Source organism: Brienomyrus brachyistius, chromosome 4, assembly GCF_023856365.1.
Source record: "Brienomyrus brachyistius isolate T26 chromosome 4, BBRACH_0.4, whole genome shotgun sequence".
NCBI classification, from domain to species: Eukaryota; Metazoa; Chordata; class Actinopteri; order Osteoglossiformes; family Mormyridae; genus Brienomyrus; species Brienomyrus brachyistius.
In genome coordinates, this window is record NC_064536.1 from 31,827,596 (window position 1) to 31,849,187 (window position 21,592).

At 43.4% G+C, this 21,592-nt stretch overlaps 1 protein-coding gene across 1 annotated transcript in view; it reads right to left on the reverse strand.

Moving 5' to 3' along the window:
- Positions 1-1,215: 1,215 nt before the first annotated feature.
- Positions 1,216-21,592, reverse strand: part of LOC125739877 (ribonuclease inhibitor-like) — an 84,494-nt gene continuing 64,117 nt past the window's right edge. The window contains exons 3-4 of the mRNA XM_049010408.1: positions 1,727-1,749; positions 1,216-1,265 (exon numbers count right to left, since the gene is read on the reverse strand). Coding sequence (XP_048866365.1) covers positions 1,216-1,265; positions 1,727-1,749 — 73 coding nt within the window. The remainder of the gene's footprint in view (positions 1,266-1,726; positions 1,750-21,592) is intronic.

Here is a 21,592-nt window from a genome sequence, read left to right on the forward strand (position 1 = left end):
TCATATACAGTGCATCATAGATGATCAGGTATGTAGTGAAATCAGAATGCTGTCCACATTGGTTTAAATAAAAAATTGAAACGCTGCAGTTTGAATAACAAATCAACTGTCCATTCTCGCTGTTGCTAAATATGCATGTTTTTTTAGACTTCACAAAATATTAAGAATTTTATTTTAGAATATTTATCTAGATAATGTTAAATAATGACTGTACCCGTTAACCATATCTAACGTGTTGTGATGGAGACGTTAACTGAGGGACCGCAGCGTCTCACGTGCTGCGACCGACGGGAAACCCGCAGTTACCTCAGGGCGGCAGTAGGGGGCGGACGTGAGGTTCAGCCGTCTGAAGTTAAACCGTATTTTTTGGGAGAAATAAAAATGTGTTACGCTTTATTTTTAATTACTTGTGCAATTATTCTCTATGGTAGTAAGGACTAGTTCGCCTTTTAATGACTCTTTTCCCGTGTTTGATGGGAGTCAGAGAGAAGCCGTTTGCTAATTAGCTTGAGATTAGCTTGTTTAGCAGTTCATAGGTTTAGTTAAGAAGTTTTTTTCTTGCTTGTATTTTGATCTTTTAATCTAACGTGTGTCACTGATGTAATTTATGACTTTTCTTTTTAACTCTACGGATATTTTTTGCTTTCGCTGTTATGTCTCCCGTCTCCTTTTACATGGTTATTATATATGCTGATTTAGTCTAATTTTGATATTTATGTTCAATTACAGTAAAGTGAATTTATTTAATTATATGTTTTATGTTACTCAGTTACCTCACGCTTTGAGCAGAGGACATTAATATGATAAAATATGAAGCCTTTATTGTCAGTGTACAGGCAGCAAATACAATATACAGACAGAAATATATAAAATGCACATATACAGGGGAGGGGAAAAGCTCCCCCACTCATCAGGCTTACATTTCATTACATTTTATTTTATTCAGAATCAGAATTCACTTTATTGGTACAACTGCATTTACTATGAATTTGTTCTGGCAGTTTTGCTGCATTGACAATATAGAACAAAAGTCATTTTGCATTTTGGCAAACTGAACAAACATTCATTGATTTCTGTCTAACATACGTCACACTTCAGACAGAGTAAAAAGGGTCATACTGGTTATAAAGCAGAGATTTTACCTTTTTGCTGTGGAGAAGCAGCAACATGTGATACTCTGATAAGGTAAAAATTATTCCTCCAGCACACAGTGAGCTATCCCAGCATGCACAGCGACATGGAGGAGTTTGGATAAACACAAAACCCTGGATAGAGGGGTTCAGTGAATGAGGAGGTGAAGCTGTACAGGAGGGTCAGTCCATCAGAGGAGACTCTGTAGAAGGACAGAGTACCAGCCGCCCGGTCCAGATACACTCCTACTCTGCGGGAGCCTGAGGGCTTTATGGGTATGTCAGTCTGGTTATTATTGTGACAGACAGAGTAACTGTCAGGAGAGCAGAACAGCATCCATGACTTGTCATTGAATCCAAGCACACAGTCATCACTGTCTCCTTTCCTCCCGATTCCTTTATAAGTCACTCCTATGCAGGCTCCATTTCCACTCCACTCAGCCTCCCAGTAACAGCGGCCAGTCAGACTCTCTCTGCACAGAACTTGGGGGGACCACACAAAATTTCTCTGGATGATCAGGATATGTCTGCTCTGCCCCCCCTGTCACCTTCCTGTCCCCCCCTGACAGAGACAGGAATCTGTTTGCTGTGTTGGGGTCCAGCGTCAGCTGGCAGGAGTCTGTAGGCAAGAGGAAGAGCGATTAATCCCATGACGAAGCCCAGCATCTCCATCATTATCACTGTCACACCTCACACACTCACTCACACAGAACTCGCTCCAATACACACATTTTATTCCCAATATACTCATGTAGCCGCCCGAGTCTGCGGCGCTCCGGCTGCCCCCTGCGCTGTGAGACGCCGCGCTGAGAGACTCGCTGGGGCCGAACTGCACTTTAGCCTGCGCTCTATTATTCTGTACGATGCATAAAATATAAAAACGAAGCAGGAATTCAAGTATGTGAAATACCTCAGGAAATGTCGGACGCCGCGCGACGCTGGCGGGAAGACGCGCCGAAATGCTGCGCGTGCTAAATTAATAGCCTTAATTACAGGTGAATAAAATTACAAACAGCATTCATCAGACATGTTAATAATAAAATTATAAGACAAAGATTACCACCAGTTTGTCTTTACGTCACAATATGAACATTTTTCAAACCAATTTGTACACACACCTCTTTCCAGCAGCGCGCGGACGCATCTAGGCTTAAATGTGTCCTATTTAAGTAATATTTTCAGTAAATTATTATTCTGATATTCCCTGCACACGTACCACAGCAGTGAGGTCTGTGTATGTTTCCCTACGTTTTACAAATTCAAAGCGCCAGTTTTGATCAACTGGCTGGCGTGAGATTTTCAATTCGGGTCTGCACACACATGCATACGCATTTATATGTATGTAACAGTTTTATTACCTTAAATTGTCTGTAGGGTTTGCAAACTACCCCAGCCCTCGTCAAAAGCATCTGTGTCGTTTAAAGTGGACGCCAGCGTTCGCAGAGGAGGACGATGACGTAAAACGCATCATAAAAGTACCAGTCTGGCCGCCACTTGTTTTCTGTGTTGATTCCGGCCGCGTCTGTGCGCCTACATGAGGATACGCGACGCATGCGCGAGGTGCAGTACCACCAGAAATTGGGGCGGCAGTATGGTCACGTTTTGTCACTGGACATTGTGTTTATATACGGTACAGATAGTATTAAAGTAGCATCTGATTTTTTAAGAATGAGTGGCCTGAAAAACTGTATATTTTCAGGGGCAAGAAAGAAAATATTCCAAACATTATTGTGCCCGTCTGTGTACAGTGGCTTCAAAATTAATGGCAGTATAAGTTTCTGAGAATGCAGTGTCGAGTGCAAATTACAATGAAATTCTAACTTGAAATTCTTACTTTCCCACTTTCATAAGTAGCATTACTTTTCAATACAGTTCCATCCATCCATTTTGTGCCACTTATCTAATCTAATATATATCTGATGTTTTGAAAAGGCAGCGTGTTGATATTGCCTTCTTAATAGAGACCCACTTAGTGCAGCAAGATGCAATGCTGGCGGCCTCCAGGTACTACAGGCTTGTTTCCTCCTCATCAGCTTCCTCTCGGAGATGTGGCTGCTCATTTTGGTTAGTTGGGCCCTTCAAATCCATATTCTCAAATTGAGAGGGACGCTGACAGCAGGTTCTGTTACGTTATTTCTGACCTGGGGGGCAGGAAGGTCTGTTTTGTTGCTGCTTATGCTCCCACCCCCCAGGCCGCTCATTCTTCTTGGATCTGTCCAATCATATTCTTAGATTCCAGGAATTTAATTAAAGCTTATTATTGGTACTGATGCCAACGCCATTCACAATCCTGCCCTGGACAAATCCCCCTCTCTCATGGGTAGCCGGGTGCCCCCCTCCACCCGCTCCTTGTGTAAATTTGTGCAGGACCTGAATTTAGTCGACTCATTCTTCTGCTTCTCTGATTTCCTCTTCTCTATCTGACCACAAGTCTGCCTTCCTTCAGTTGGTGCTGCCTTCTCTACCTTCTCGGGCCCCGTGATGGAAATTTGATTCTTCTCTGCTTCAAAACCCCAAATTCATAACTTATTTAACCCCTAGACTCGAAGAATTTATTTCCATTAATGCTGGCTGAACTGATGACCCAACCTACTGCTGGATGGCTGTTCAGGGCTTCCTTCGTGACGCACGGTTGCCTTTGCCAGCGGTTTGGCTCGCAATGGTCGTCAGAATATTTCTGAATTAGAAAAGCCTCTATCTCAGTTAGAAAGTGCGCGTCCTGCAGTGGATGATCAGGATCATGAGATCCTTATTACAAGTGTAGGAGCTGAGCTGAATTCTCTTCTATCTCACTGCACAGAGTTTATGGTTCATTACACCAGGTTGCACTATTATGTTGCTGCTGCCGGGCCTAGTAAACTATTGGCTCTTAGGCTTAGGCAGTGTGACTCATTCTCAGCGATATCTGCAGTTAAAACTAAGGATGGCGTCGTCACCACTAACCCTCTCGAAATCAACAAATCCTTTTTTCAGTTTTATTCTGATTTACTCTCTTCACCTCCTGCCTCCCCATCCTCTGATCTCACCCGCTCTGCACGTTTGCTTTGACTCTCTCCCCCAGTTCTAAGCCCGTTTCCAGTCTCTATTCCCTTCTCCACAAATCCTCTTACAAACCTCTCTGTCACTTCCGCCTGGCAGATGGAGCTCTCCCCCACCCCTGTGTTATCCTGGAGTGTCATTTTTCAAAACATTAAAAACTGTTCTAAAAACCGAATCATCAGCAAATATAATTTAAATTTGTCCATAGATTGTACCGCACTCCTAGGTAATGCCATCCCATGGCACACCTTGGGGACCCAGGTTCGAGTCTCTGCCTGGGTTACATGTGTGTGGAGTTTGCATGTTCTCCCCATGTTGTCGTGGGGTTTCCTCCGGGTACTCCGGTTTCCCTCCACAGTCCAAAAACATGCTGAGGCTAATTGGAGTTGCGAAATTGCCCATAGGTGTGCATGTGTGGGTGAATGGTGTGTGAGTGTGCCCTGTGATGGGCTGGCCTCCCATCCTGGTTTGTTCCCTGCCTCGTGCCCATTACTTCCAGGATAGGCTCCGGACCCCCCGTGACCCAGTAGGATAAGCGGTTTGGAAAATGGATGGATTTACCCATCTAGACATCAATTTTAAATATATTATCTGACTCTGTTACGTCTTTATTTTCACTGTTTCCACTGGTATCATTGTTTTGTCCTCAACTTCCAGCTGCACTCTCTCTGGGGCTGGCAGATATATATATATATATGTGTGTGCGTGTGTGTGTGTGTGTGTGTGTGTGCGTGTGTGTGTGCGTGTGTGTGTGCGTGTGTGTGTGCGTGTGTGCGTGTGTGTGTGCGTGTGTGTGTGTGTGTGTGTGCGTGTGCATGTGCGTGTGCGTGTGTGTGTGTGTGTTTTTCCTTTTCGCTTGCATGCTGTCTCAGGGTATGGGGGGGATTTTTGTTCTATGTTAAAATTGTTAAATAAAAATTTGATTACAAAAAATGCCCAATTGAGCGGGAAAACCATGGACCTGGCAACCCTGCATATGTGATGGTTTATAGATACACCTGTAAAGTGTGAGATGTCAGAATGGGGTTATACTCTGATAACAGCACTCATAGAACAATCAGATTTCTTGGTCGGAACTAACTGTTATAATGCATTATGAATGTGTTTATAAATGACTAAAAACACTACTTTAAGTAAAATGTTACCAAAATTGTTTATTACAGTTAAGCAAACAACACACAGCTCTACATCACAGTGTCCCCATGTGACTATACTGTCACATACAAAGGGGGGGGGTGTAGATATCTGTTTTCTTTCTCCCCCCTTTCCCAGATCTGTCAAGAACAGGATTGCTGCTCCTGACTGTTAAGTCCTATCCATCTGAAATACAAGGCAACCCATCATTGGTGCTCAGTGTTCCAGTGGAAGATCTAACCAAAACCGACTAGCCTCTTCCTGATGGGAGGGGCCTAGCATTCAGTAGCTGGCTGTGTCTATGTGTCTAGGAGGAGAGATATGGTTGTGTTGTTAGTCTCATTTGGTGTCTTTGATACTCCCCTCCTGTCTTCTGCAATCCCCCCCCTCACCCCCTTGTGAAACTGAACAGGTAAGAAGTGTGCAGACATACATTAACACGTAGGTCCTCTCTCTGTATGAACACACTGGGTTAGAGGGCGAGTGCCACCTTCTGTATTTATGTTCAGGTGGGTAAGCCTAGTGTAGTCTGGGTTTTTATTTTCTATCTTTGGTTTTAGTTATAATCTTTACAGGGTAGGGAAGAGGTGTTATGTTTTGTTAATTTCTTTCCTTTGACGTGTCCATGTTCTTTTCCCTGGGTCTGGCCCATCCTCCTGTGTTCCCAGCACCCAAATCCCTGTATTGGTTTGGTCAGAAAAACTAAAAGCTATTGCTCACCATGAATCCATGAAACTGAAATCTACTGATCAAGCCAGAAATCTTGGTGTAGTTCTGGACTCAGACCTAAATATCAACAGTCACATAATGGACAATTACAAAATCAGCTTCCCACCATTAAAAACATAGCAAGAATAAAAGGATTTCTCGCTAAACCAGATATAGAAAAGCTTGTTCATGTGTTTATTTTCTGAAGGTTAGACTATTGTAATGGTGTCTTCACAGATCTTGGTTATAAATCAGTCAGACAGCTGCAGCTCATCCAGGATGCTGCCACCAGAGTCCTCACTAACACCAAGGAAGTGGAGTATATCACACAGGTCCTTAATCACTGCACTGGCTTCCTGAGCATCAGAGGATTAATAATTAAATATTACTTGTGTAAAAGGCACTAAATGGCACTAATTTCCTTGAACGTTATGAAGCATCCAGACCCCTGAGGGCATCTGGGAAACATTCACTCAGTGTCCCAGAATGAAGACCAAGCAGGCTGAAGCAGCTTTTAGTCTCTATGCTCCCTGTCTGTGGAACAAGCTTCCTGAATACCTGAGGTCTGCTAACACTGTCAGCTCATTATAATCAGGACTTAAAATGTTACTGTTTGCTACAGATTTTCAATTTTCAGTCAAATTAAGCAAGAGTTTTGACATACGCTGCCTCTACAATGTAACTTCTTTTTAGTTAACTATTTATGTGCTTTTTGGGCTATTTAAATTGACAGTGAATGCTTTTGCAAGTTCCACCCCAAAGTTCTGAGGTACCAAAAAAGAAAGGGTACTTTGGGTACTGGTACTTTTTGGTACTGGAACTCAACCTTTAGTCAATGGAAAAGGGAAAGTACCAAAAGTACCGTACTTGTTGCAGTGGAAAAACACCCTGAATAAACTTGCCTTGCTTCGCATTGCATTGCAACTGGATTCAAAGGTTACTGACAAAAACAGCTCATGTAAATGTGAAAGACCAGGAGGTTGCGGGAGAGAGAAAGAGAAGCTCCTGTAGCAAAAGAAAATGAAACACAATAAAACACAATAAAACACACTCCACCTCATACAGGGAGAGAGAAGCGTGTGTGTGAACAGACTCACAGTGTAAGAATTCTGTTCTGGTCCTGGGCACTAATACTGGTAGGATGGTGTCTTTGGTAACTATAAGGAGAGAGAGAGAAACAGGGATGTGAGTAAAAGGAATTTACTTGTGGAAGATGGACGTCACTCACTGTGTATTATCAGTATGAGGGACAATAACAGGCATTTTTAACAAACTGCAAATCATGGTAAGTTACACATAATACAGATTTTTGGATTCTGTAATGTAAAAGAAACATGAATCATGTGATCTGGGTTTTGCATCCTATAGAATTTAGAGCTCACAGGTTTTCATAAAGATTTAGTCTTATTGGAAACAGAAACTGACTTGGTCACACCAACGTGAGGCTGACTGTACTGCACACTCTCTCTGCATGGTGTATAATAACCAGAACAGACTGAAAAATGTTTTTATTTATCAACCTGTATGATGGATCTCTGCCATTTTCTTTTCGCAAACATTCTCCAGTTGATCCTTCAGTTCAGAAACCATCTTCCTCACGTTCTCAAAAGAGCAGCGTGGACTGACGGAGATTCTAGGTCCAAATCCAGCTTCAGGGGTAACAGGAAGACCCTGGTACCTCTACAGACACACAGTCTGATTAACCAGCTTCATCAAAACAAATGTGTATGGGGATCTAATGAACAGGACCATTAACATCTGACCAATGACAGTCTAGCTGAAATACAAATGAGAACATGCATCCATTTGAATTCTCTGGTTTTCTTATTGCCAAAGTAGCTGTTCTGTTACCTGGAGGAAATGGATGTGATCCTCTGTGTGTGAAAGCTGCTCCAGCTCAGAGTGTCTCCTCTTCAGTTCATCAATATCCTGCTTCAGTCTCTTCATGTCTCCTTCAGTCTGATTCACTACAGCCTTCTCCTGATCTCTGATCAGCTTCATCACCTCAGAGCGTCTTCTCTCAATAAAGCGGATCATTGCAGTGAAGATCCTCTCGCTGTCCTCCACTGCTGACTTTGCTGAGCTCTGTTGGTGACACAGGGAGCAGAGGACGGTAAATTACAATTGGCCCCTTTTGAGACTCCAGAGATCCTCATTGTGCAATAGAGATGTGAGCTGACAGGAGGTATAAAAACAGCACAGGACTGGGGTTTGGAGCGTCACCATGCTGGATGCCTCAGGTACTGAAACCCAGCCAGCACTGATTGGAAATGATCCCTCATTAAACTCATACACTGTCAGCTGCAGGGATTTGGCAGAGACTGGTGGCTGTATGGGGCACGTTGGTTGTCACCATTAGGTCTCAGTTTAATAGGTGACTTTCTTGGTGTTTATTTGCATTATTTTGGGTTGTGAAGAGTTGCATTTTTCTCAAATGAGCCTTTTATGGTATTTTTCTAAATAAACAAGGTACTACTGCTGCAATCCTTAATTAAACTCTTATCGAGCAACTTTGCTGCATAAAATCACTGACCCAGAATAACCCACAGAAGCATTAATTTGATTAATCCCCACAAGTCTGTAGATTTGCAATCTGTTGTATCTGAGAAACGATTTAATATGACCACAAACCAGCTGTTATCTTCTCCTCAGGTTCATACTCACTGTGATTGAGGCCACAGCCTCTCTCAGCTCCTGCAGCTCCTTCTCTCTCATCTGAACTCCCTGCTGAAATTCACTCTGTATTTCACCCATTTTGTTTCTACAGATAAGAAACAAGACGACAAAAGCTCCTTTCATTAGCTGAGATTATATTCATTAATCATCCTGTCCAGGGTGGATCCCAGCCTTGGGCCCTATACTGCCTGGGAAAGGATCCAGGTGCTCCCCATGACCCTGACTGGGATTACTGGTTAGGAGATGGATGGATGCAGGGATATTCGTAAATGATTTATTGACTGTGGGTAGGATAAACTGGACATAGACCCTTTGGTCCTGTTTCCACCTGGTATTAACATGCGTCCTGGGTGATCCAATCAGAAGTGGACACCGCTAATTACAGGTGTGAAGGCACCCAGGACACATTGAAGATGCATTGAGATCCGATCACTGAAACCACATTGGGAGGTGGTCTGGGCCGCATACGGCCACATTCTTATAGCAATGTGAAGGCGAATGTGTCCTGGGCTGCACTGCAGGACCGGCTACTCAACTGATGTCCTATTAGATTGATGTCAGATCGCATGTCAGTTGAGAATGGGCCACTGTGTATAAACTGCACTGTGAACAACAATAATGCATCTTTTCTCCTGCGACCCTAAAAACTCTGAATCTTCTGGGAAGTTGGTTTAATTTTGGACTGTTGTGACTCATTCATATGGAAACCGTGTCACAGTGTACATCACTGATGTTCCACGCCAATTCAGAACAGAAAATGTGTAAAATGGGATTTATTAAAGATGCTTCAGAATTTGAACATATCATATATTTAATGTGCATGTTGGGGCGCAGCCTGGTGCAGGCAGGGAAACGAGGTGACGATGCACTTAAAAGCTCCAACACAAAAGGAATTAAGGAGACTGAACCAAACTGGAAAGACACACAATAAAGGAACAATAAGGGGTAAAAACTCACCAGGGAAAAAGTAGCTAAGAAAATGACACGTAGACTAACAGAGGGAATGGGGCAGCTAGTGATGTTAAGCTTGACACTGAAGCTCCGAGGTATGTGCCAAAAAGAAACGATTTACTACATTCTTGACTGAGCTACGAGGTTTCCTCCGTTCCACCCTAAACACGTGACCATGGTCATCCGAAGCTTCATTCTGCACTCAACCATGTGACTGCTTTGGAAATTGAAAATGAGACGCAAAAACCTCTTTGTCGGTTTTGAACGTGTTGTAGAACAAATATTACTCCGCACCCACACTGCAGCATAAGGTTTCATCACAAAAATAATTTAATAATTTATTATTCATGATTTAATAATAATATAATATGATAATAATTATAATAATAATTAGTTATTGTTGTGTTCACGGTTCAGGTTAGTTTCATGACTACATAATATTAGATTTGGGTGAGGGTATTACTCAATAATCTGTATAATTTTCCCAGTATAGATACCAAGAAGCAAATGATTGATGAGGCTTTGGTCAATATGACTGAAGGATTCACAACCCTTCACCATAGTGGATGATGCTGGATTTAGGGAGTTTCTGGGTATCCTGGATCCAACCTACATTCTCCCATCCAGGCAAACATGAAAGTGTTTGGTGACAGAAACATTTAAGATAGAAAAAGAGAAAGCAAAGGAAGAGGTGAGAAAGGCCAAAGCAGTAAGACTAACATCTGACATGCGGACATCCATACATATGGAAGCTTATTTAGCAGTCAAATGCCATTTTATAAATGATAAGACTGAGCTGTCAACCGTATTATTGGGAGCAGGAAAATTCCCAGAGTCTCATTCTGCAGAAAACATGGCTGCAGTCGAGGCAGCCTGATTGAGGAGTGGGGAATACAGAATGAAGTCCGATGGCTCACACTGACGCTGCACAAAATGTGATTGTCTGTGTCAGACACACAACCTGCATTGTACATGCACTGAATTTGGTTGTGAAGAAGGACATGAACCAGACACAAGTATCTGACGATATCAGATCCAAGACAAGACAGATTCTGTGTGATCAACTTCAGAACCAGTACAACTGCTAGAGAAAAGCTTTGTCAAATTCAACTGCTGATGGGCAGAACCACACTCAAAATGGTCCAAGAACTGGAAACCAGCTGGAAAAGCACCTATACAATGCTGCAATGATCACATGATCAAGGAGAACCAGTTGGTGCTGCATTGGTCACTCTGAAGACAGAGCTCACTACCCTGACCTCAGAGGAATATCACATCATTTATGAGTGTCTGGGTGTTTTATGACATTTCAATGAGGCATCTGTTACTCTCTTCTCTTCAGAAAGTGTATCAGGATCCAAGGTAATTTCTCTCATCCACATGCTTAGACATCCTGTGAATCTGAAACCTTCCCAGACACAGAATGTCAAGGCCCAGCAGTTGTGCAAGAACCTCTTGAAGTTGCTCACTGAGAGGATGTCAGTCTGTGAGACCATGAGCATAATGACACTGGCCACACTGCTGGATCCAAGATATAAAACCGCAGGTTTCTGTAGCAAATCTAATGCTCAGGCTGCTGTGAAACGCCTTACAGCAGAGTGTGTGTCCAGCATAAGATTACAGGAGGCCCAGCAGAACCCATCCGCACCAACATGCATCCAGCCACCAGAACCAGAGCCTGGAGGAACCTCATCTGCTACTGCAATGCACACCGGTACTGCAACCATTCTGCAGCACATGCTACTGCGCAGGTTCAGCAGTACTTCAGTGACCCAAATATATTGCGTTCTGAAGACCCTTTGCAGTTCTGGGATATGCAGATGGCTGCCTATCCACACTCGTATTAACTTGCATTATAGTTTCTCTGCACTCCAGCAACCTCCGTTCCATATCAGTGGATATTCTCTAAAGTGGGAGAAGTTGTGAATAAAAAAACACAACCAACACGATGTTCAACAAATACTGTTCCTTTACAAATATCTTTAGTCCAATGTCCCCTCGAGTTACACATGCACCCCTTCCCAGGTAATTCAAAGGTTGCCCAAACCACAAGAAATTGCACCCAAGTTAATCAGTACATTTACATGCATAAAGCACTACAGACCACTGTTTACCTAATTGTATATATTCTGATGCACGACACTCAAAATTTACTATTTACTTATTTGACCCCTCAGGGTCACTAATGTTCACCATTTAGAAAAGCTTTGCGTACTGAACCATTGTTCGTAAACTTGCTTCGGAAAGTTTTGTTTTGCCATCACTAAGGGCAACTAAGGGAAGAAAAACCACGAAAAGCAACCAGGTAGAAAAACAGGCTGTGACTAAAGACAATGACCTAACATTCCACCACCAACAGACAAACAATGAATCAGCATGAAAAAGGAGGACAAGCACTTAAATGCAAAAGACAACCGAACTAACGAAGAGGCAGATGTGACACATAAGACAATTAACCAGTAACAATGGTGCAGGGAAAACAGGCAACAGGTGCAGTAACTTATGCTAATGAACACAAGACTAGAGAAACTCCAACAAACACTGAAAGTAAGAAACACTAATCACACACTAGGAATTCAACACTTAGAAAACACGGAAACATGTGGAACATAATAAAACAAGACAAGCTTCACAAGGAGAACAAATAACTAATAAACACTAGGAAGAATAGAAAACCAGTAGCCATTCAGATGCTCGGCTAATCAGTAAGGGAACCTCTTCACCTTGATTGCTGACTGTGATTCTACGTGATTCTATGTTTGAAGGAGTTTCAGTAGGAATTCAATAAGAACTTTTTAAACTTTCACTTTCAGTTAATTTTTATTTCATTTTACCAAAGCAGACTTGAGTGATTTGTAGCAATTATACTAACATGTTAAGACAAAAGTTATTTTCATTTAAAATAAATTTTATAATTCATATAAGAGTATTTCTGGCCTGACCTGTATCTCCGTCCTTCCTGCAGCAGCTGAGACTGTATCATGGCCTCTGTGTTCATCCAGCATACAGAGATAACAGATACACTGCTGGTCAGTACGGCAGTAGACCTCCAGGGGTTTGTCATGGTGGGAACAGACCTTGTCCTGCAGATGTCCAGTGGCATCAGTCAGCTTGTGCTTCTTAAAAGCTGGAGACTCATAGTGAGGCTGGAGGTGAGTTTCACAGTAAGAGGCCAGACACACCAGGCAGGACTGAGCAAACACTGGAATTTGAGTGTATGACTGAAGTAATACAAAAGACAAACTATACACACACACAGTTTAGACTAGATAATCCGCCTGAAGTTAAGCAGGTTAAGGTCTGGCCAGTACTTGGATTGGAGACCAACTAGGAAAGTGTGGTAGCTGCTGAAGAGATGTTAGTATGGCCAACAAATTAGCCGATTCTGTGGTCTGTGTGGATCACAGTACAGTGATAGGGACACTGTGCTGTAAAAAGGGTGTGTCCTTTAAATGAGATGTAAAACTGAAGCTTTCATAAGTACTATCAATGTACTGGTGTGTTTTATATGTTGTTCAATGTAATATTGTAAGGCTGCAGGCCTTGCAGGCCCCGACGGTCTGAGATCTGGCAAGCCTGCAATTTTCCACCCAGTGTCCTAAGGCAAAGGTCCACCAGCTCCGATAAGACTGGACCCAAATCACCCAATCACTACATCAAAAGGGACACCTCACCCCACTGGGCAGCCAGAACCCTGCAGCCAAATTCCAGCGACAAGGCCTGACTGGCTCAAGACACAGATACATCCCACACTCACTAACTCACACTAACACAGGAGGTATCACCCCAGACTAACGTTAGGGACACATACACCCATGTTTGGTCTCGTTTGAATGGTCACAGTACGACGGGCACAATACTCTCAACCTTAACGCAGTATGTTCTCACATAAGAGAAATAATGAAAGTAAGACTAAACCCACCAAAGTGGAGGATCTTATCACCTGGTGGAACAAAAGAATTCTCACGTTCCTCCTTAAGTGATTCCATTGGCTGAGCGTCTGAGAATTGATAAGATCAGCAGTTCTCCAGGACACACACACAAGAAACAAATGGTCCCTAAAATAATCAGGATGGGGTGCCAACCCACTGCAGGACACACTCACGCACACCTACAGACAGCTTGGTAACACAATTTTCTTCAGCATGTTTTGGGTCTGTGGGGGGAAGCCAGAGTATCTGGGGGAAACCTCACAACGACTGGAAGAACATTCAGACTCCACACACAGATACTCAAACACTGGTTCCAAGGGTGTGAGGCAACAGTGCTCAGCACCGCACCAACACGCCACCCCATTTTAGGCTACATTGACAGTATAGCCAATTCAATTCAATTATATAAGTCTTTACTGAGAATATATGGGGAAAATTAATTTAGAAAAAGTGGTTTTACTTATAATTGTGAAGAATTTCCAGAAGGGTAAGTCTGTTTTGCCAGAGTTTACAGGCTGTAACTCTGGACGGGATCCTGCTCTCAGAATCCCAGCTCCCTGCCGGTTATTGGTGGACCCTTAAGTGGGATGTTTCTGAGGCCAAATACAGCAGAAAATCATACACTTACATATATAACATCATGTGCAATTGTATGTCATTCAAGATCATTGTGTGACATCGAAATTCCGATTAGCAATTTGAATTCAGCGCGGAAGTACTTTATGTTCACCTATTCTAAGTTTTTTGTTGGGTATTTTTTGATGGGTATTTTAGGTCACCCACTGTAATCTATGTGTTTATTACTGCCTGGAGGGGTAGCTAGCCAGTTGAAGTTGGAAAGTTGGAACTTAGAAGCCCATCACCGGTGACTAGGTCAGCAGGTATTTGAACAGCCCTATTAAGTGAGACTTTGAATCTGAGGATGCATTTTTATCTGCTATAGTACACCTAAGGTATAGCTAATGCATAGTTAGACTGTGCTGAAAGCCATTCATTGCCAATGGTAATTTAACAACCAAAGCATGGGTGAATTTTAATCTCCACCCCCTGTAGTCAGTGATGGCCCAACCTTATTCAGGGGCCTAAGTAAAATGTGATTAACTTTATTGTCATTAAATCTCCCTTTCCTATCCTAGCACATGGGGTGCCCCCTGGTGGCTATTGGGTACTAAGCAGCCACTCAGGTTGCTTATGCCTCGGGCTGACCCGTACCTGTAGCAGCATGAATAACCAGTGCCGCAATTTCTTTGTGTGGAGGAAGCCTTATGTTGACATCGTGTTAGTCAGTGGCTGCACCAGTTAAAGGACGTGGTGCAAGTGATGTGTGGCAAGTGTTTGGGAGCCACCCCCCCCCCCCCTTAAAGGGCCAGAGCTGTTTGCAATGTCCGAGAACTCCCTTACTGGAATGTGACAGTGATCAGTTACAGTTAGTTGCCAATTTAATTTGCAGGAACATTTGCAAATGAACCAGATCCATGACCCTGAGAATCACGCCTCTGGAGTATTATAATTGTCTCAAAACTTAAATCGAACCATAACCTCTTCCACAATGGCATACATTGTGTTTTTTTTGTCTGTTTCTGAAAAATGGAGCTAATTGTGAGGACTACTGCACTAACATTCACTAATTACAAACAAACAGCAATGCACCCAGGCATGGCTCTGCGGGTTAGGACACTGTGATTGTAGCTAGAACAGTGCCGGCTGAAACCCACTGGCCAATAAGGTGATTTTGCCATTAGGTCGCAGTTGTACGTCACTTTGAATAAAGTCCTCAGCTACAGAGTGTTACATGCAGGGCTCCATATGAAGCTCACCCACTCACTTGAGGTGAGTCATTTAGATGAAAGTCGAGTATAATTACTGAATACTATTCCAATGGCTAGCAAAAAAGTTGCATGTCGGATTACATTTTTACTCAACTGGTCTAGTTGGCTAGTGCCAAAAATTCTTAAGTCCCACTCAGTGCTTGAAGTGGGCTTGTACTCACCGGTACGCAATGCCAGCACCTCTCTGCTGTTCTCTTCAGAATGCCGACACCTCTCAATATCTGCTGGTACTGAATGACAATGGCAGTACTGGTACCTGGAACCAAATAACAAGGGCAGTAGTGGCACCTGGTACTGAATGACAAGGGGAGCACCGGCACCTGGTACTGAATGACAAGGGCAGTAGTGGCACCTGGTAATGAATGACAAGGGGAGCACCGGCACCTGGTACTGAATGACAAGGGCAGTACCGGCACCTGGTACTTAATGACAAGGGCAGTACTGGCACCTGGTACTGAATAACAAGGGGAAAATTGGCACCTGGTACTGAATGGCAAGGGCAGTACTGGCACCTGGTACTGAATGACAAGGGCAGTACTGGCAGCTGGTACTGAATGACAAGGGCAGTAGTGTCACCTGGTAATGAATGACAAGGGGAGCACCGGCACCTGGTACTGAATGACAAGGGGAGCACCGGCACCTGGTACTGAATGACAAGGGCAGTAGTGGCACCTGGTAATGAATGACAAGGGGAGCACCGGCACCTGGTACTGAATGACAAGGGCAGTACCGGCACCTGGTACTGAATGACAAGGGCAGTACTGGCACCTGGTACTGAATGACAAGGGGAATATTGGCACCTGGTACTGAATGGCAAGGGCAGTACTGGCACCTGGTACTGAATGACAATGGCAGTACTGGCAGCTGGTACTGAATGACAAGGGCAGTACTGGCACCTGGTACTGAATAACAAGGGGAGTATCGGCACCTGGTACTAAATGGCAAGGGCAGTAGTGGCACCTGGTAATGAATGACAAGGGCAGTAGTGGCACCTGGTAATGAATGACAAGGGGAGCACCGGCACCTGGTACTGAATGACAAGGGCAGTATCGGCACCTGGTACTGAATGACAAGGGCAGTACTGGCACCTGGTACTGAATGACAAGGGGAATATTGGCACCTGGTACTGAATGGCAAGGGCAGTACTGGCACCTGGTACTGAATGACAATGGCAGTACTGGCAGCTGGTACTGAATGACAAGGGCAGTACTGGCACCTGGTACTGAATGACAATGGCAGTACTGGCAGCTGGTACTGAATGACAATGGCAGTACTGGCAGCTGGGACTGAATGACAAGGGCAGTACTGGCACCTGGTATTGAATGACAAGGGGAATATTGGCACCTGGTACTGAATGGCAAGGGCAGTACTGGCACCTGGTACTGAATGACAAGGGCAGTATCGGCACCTGGTACTGAATGACAAGGGCAGTACTGGCAGCTGGTACTGAATGACAAGGGCAGTACTGGCAGCTGGTACTGAATAACAAGGGGAATATTGGCACCTGGTACTGAATGGCAAGGGCAGTACTGGCACCTGGTACTGAATGACAAGGGCAGTATCGGCACCTGGTACTGAATGACAAGGGCAGTACTGGCACCTGGTACTGAATGACAATGGCAGTACTGACAGCTGGTACTGAATGACAAGGGCAGTACTGGCACCTGGTACTGAATAACAAGGGGAATATTGGCACCTGGTACTGAATGGCAAGGGCAGTACTGGCACCTGGTACTGAATGACAATGGCAGTACTGGCAGCTGGTACTGAATGACAAGGGCAGTACTGGCGCCTGGTACTGAATGACAATGGCAGTACTGGCACCTGGTACTGAATAACAACAACCTGAAGCTCCTGAATAAAATGCACCTCTTTTTCCCACTTCAAATACAGGTTCCACTCCTCTAAGGATGCCTAGAGCAGCTCCCCTGGAAGCCTATGAGATGGCATCCTTATATGACTAAACTACCTTTACTGATCCCCCTCAGGGGTTCTAATTCATGATCCCTTAGGATCTTACCCTATCACCGATTGTGATCCTGGCATCTTGTTCTTTTGGTTATTACCCATAATTCAATGTTGCAGATGCTGATTTTTTTTCATCATTTTTATTCAGTGGTGGCCTATTGGTTAAGAAAGTGCACTTGTGATTGGAAGGTTGCTGATTTGATTCCCCAACCAGCAAGGTACCACTGAGGTACCCTGAGCAAAGTACTGCCTTCACGTCCTGTTCCATGGGCACTAAACTATAGCTGTCCATTGCTATGTCACATATGGGTTACATGCAGAGGACACATTTCATTGTTGTGCTATGGAGTGTCAACAATGACAATTAATCACTTTGACTAGGTTCTTCATATTCACTTAATTAGTGTGTATTTGAATTCCAGGTCAGATGAAACCAAAAAGACAACAGAGTCTGCAGCAGCAGGGTTGATACCTCTGGCACCCCTAATTATAGTGGTATCAACTTGCCTTTTAATAATAAACAGATAACAGGAACAGTCCACAGCACCTTAAAATAAGGGGTGGTGTGTGTGGTTGTGTGAGTTAGGACTGGAAGGCTGCTGGTTTGAATCCCATATATGGAAGAGTGATCATATCATCGTTGAACACTTGAGCAAGGCCCTTATCCCCAAAACTGCCCCAGAGCTCCTGGAAAAATGGCAGACCCTGTGCTCTGACCCTGTGCTCTGACCCTGTGCTCTGACCCTGTGCTTGACTCACATAAGGCAGAAATATGGGCTATACGTGAAACATGGAATTCCCATGTATTTGTACAATCACCATTACGTGGAAGATGCTGCCACCTGGTGGTTAACATGGGGAAAACCGGTAAATGTGGCCGCTTTGGGATACAAGGTAATCGGATTTTAACTTTAAAAAAAAAGTCTATCAGCTCATATAGCTTTTATGAAAAATTTTCGCTTGACGGTTGAGAGTGCTATCACTGATTCCAGTGTGTTACAGAAATAGGCTGTAAGCTTTCAGTAACTCAGTTATTCAATCCATTACATAATGTTCATTTTCAACTTAATTATAGTCACTTCAGAGTATACAGTCCCTGACAAAAGTCTTGTCACTTGTGTACAAATTGACCTCAAGTGCCGCTGAAATATATTTCTAATCAAGATTTTTTTGCAAGAAATGGCTCATTTTATTCCCAACAGCTTTTGTAGTAATGTTTCAGTGCAAAACGAAACTGTCAAAAAGTATTCTAATATTCAAAGCTTGGTAAAGCCCATTGAGTCAATTTTTTCAAAGACATAAGTGTTGTCGCCTTGTCATATGAGCTTCACCTGTGACTAATAATGGATCAATTAGATCTCAGGTGTGTATAAACTAGACAACTGCTCGAGAGGACCGTTTGTTGGTTCGAAAATCCAAGGCCAGCCCATTTTCCACTGCAGCAGAGCTCCACGAGACCTGGTCACCTGAAGTCCCTGTGTCAACCAGAACAGTTTGTCGGATTCTGTCTCGAAATGGCCTCCATGGTCGAATCAGTGCCCAGAAACCAGCACTAAACAAAAGACAATTGAAAAACCGTGTGGCATTTGCCAAGGCCCACAGCCTGCTAAAAGGATGGACGCTGGAAAAGTGGCAGAAGGTGGATTTTTCAGATGAATCTTCTGTTGAATTACACCACAGTCGCCACAAATATTGCAGGAGACCTACTGGAGCCCGCATGGATCCGAGATTCACCCAGAAAACAGTGAAGTTTGGTGGTGGAAAAATCATGGTCTGGGGTTACATCCAGTATGGGGGTGTGCGAGAGATCTGCAGGTTGGAAGGCAACATCAATAGTCTGACATACCAAGAAATCTTAGCTACCTTTTATATTCCCAACCATAAGAGGCCAAATTCTGCAGCAGGATGGTGCTCCATCACATACTTCCATCTCCACATCAAAGTTTCTCAAGGCGAAGAAGATCAAGATGCTCCAGGATTGGCCAGCCCAGTCACCAGACATGAACATCATTGAGCATGTGTGGGGTAGGATGAAACCTAAGAATATTGATGAACTCTGGGAGGCATGCAAGACTGCTTTCTTTGCTATTCCTGATGACTTCATCAATAAATTGTATGAATCCTTGCCAAACCGCATGGATGCAGTCCTTCAAGCTCATGGAAGTCATACAAGATATTAAATTTGGATCTCACAGCACCACTACTTAATTTGCTGACATATTTTTGTATTTCAGTACATTTGGTCAATTTCTGTACAGGCGACAAAACTTTTGTCTTGCCAAAATTTGACCTTTCTGTCTTGATTAAATGATAAATCTTTTTTCAGTGAAACTACTTCATTTCAATGCATTAAACATCATTTGGTAGGGTTTTAGCTTTTCATATGAGCTATTTGTAACATCAATTGATTAATTAAAAGTCAGGTTAATAGCAGGTGTTTCTACAAAATTGATAAGCGACAAGACTTTTGTCAGGGACTGTAGAATCTATACACGTTAACTGAGTGTTCATTCTGCACGTGGCAAATGGCTTACGGAAAGAATATTAACGACGCTGGTAAAAACATAAACAACTAAGATATAAATCTTCATTCCATTAAATATCCCAAAGTTTATTTCCAGTGCTGAGGCCAGTAATTTAAATGTAAAACAAGTACAAAAAATGAACAATAACGGACTACATTTTTGCACGCCACCCCTGTTCATTTCATATCATGTTGTTAAAAATTAAGCTGAAATTATAGACCAGATCTGTGTAAACACTTTCCGGGATTCCCCTTCCGTAAATTCTGCCGACCGGGGGATCCCCTCGGTCAATTTAGTATGATCGCTGGTAATTGAAAACTCAGAAGAACAAAAGCGGATCGACAGTTTTGATTATTCGGGCAACATGGGCAGGTGCTCAGGGTCCCCTGCCATTCATAGACTTTGGATTTTCCCTTGACCACAGTTTGCACCTTATTTAGCAAACAAGCCTATTTCTTTTTCCATATGTTAGCATCCCCGGGGGTCTGGGGAGCCAGCTGACCCCGTACCCCTACAGTTTTGCTTTCTCCCTACTTGGGGGTTTTTGGTTCCTCTCCTCTTTTGTCATATGTATTTCTTTCTTTAATTTCTCTTTCATTTTCCCTGTTTTGCATTGTTCTCTCTTAATGATGTTGTAATGTGTCACAACACACCCACGTAAACCGCCTTGGGGCGACTCTGGTAAAGGCACCATATGAAAATAAATTGAGTTGAAATAATGATCTCGTGTTTCTTCATCATTAATGAATCGTGACAAATCTTTTTTTGAAACTATATTTGTTCATAATTTGTACTTCTGTGTGTTGAACTTCTGTCTGTGTGTGTGTATATATATATATATGTATATATAATATAAAATTGCAAAAACTTTAATTGTGTCCCCAAGTGGAGTCGCAAAAACCATCAAGCGATACAACGAAACTGGCACACATGAGGACCGACCCAGGAAAGAGTAACCTCTGCTTCTGAAGACAAGTTCATCCGAGTCACCAACCTCAGAAATCGCAAGTTATCAGCAGCTCAGATCAGAGACCAGATAAATGCCACACAGAGTTCTAGCAGCAGACCCATCTCTAGAACAACTGTTAAGAGGAGACTGTGCGAATCAGGCCTTCATGGTCAAATAGCTGCCAGGAAACCACTGCTAAGGAGAGGCAACAAGCAGAAGAGATTTGTTTGGGCCAAGAAACACAAGGAATGGACATTGGACCAGTGGAAATCTGTGCTTTGGTCTGATGAGTCCAAATTTGAGATCTTCGGTTCCAACTGCCGTGTCTTTGTGAGACGCAGAAAAGGTGAATGGATGGATTCCACATGCCTGGTTCCCACTGTGAAGCATGGAGGAGGAGGTGTGATGGTGTGGGGGTGTTTTGCTGGTGACACTGTTGAGGATTTATTCAAAATTGAAGGCACACTGAACCAGCATGGCTACCACAGAATCCTGCAGCGACATGCCATCCCATCCGGTTTGCGTTTACTTGGACGATCATTTATTTTTCAACAGGACAATGACCCCAAACACACCTCCAGGATGTGTAAGGGCTATTTGACCAAGAAGGAGAGTGATGGAGTGCTGCAGCAGATGACCTGGCCTCCACAGTCACCGGACCTGAACCCAATCAAGATGGTTTGGGGTGAGCTGGACTGTAGAGTGAAGGCAAAGGGGCCAACAAGTGCTAAACACCTCTGGGAACTCCTTC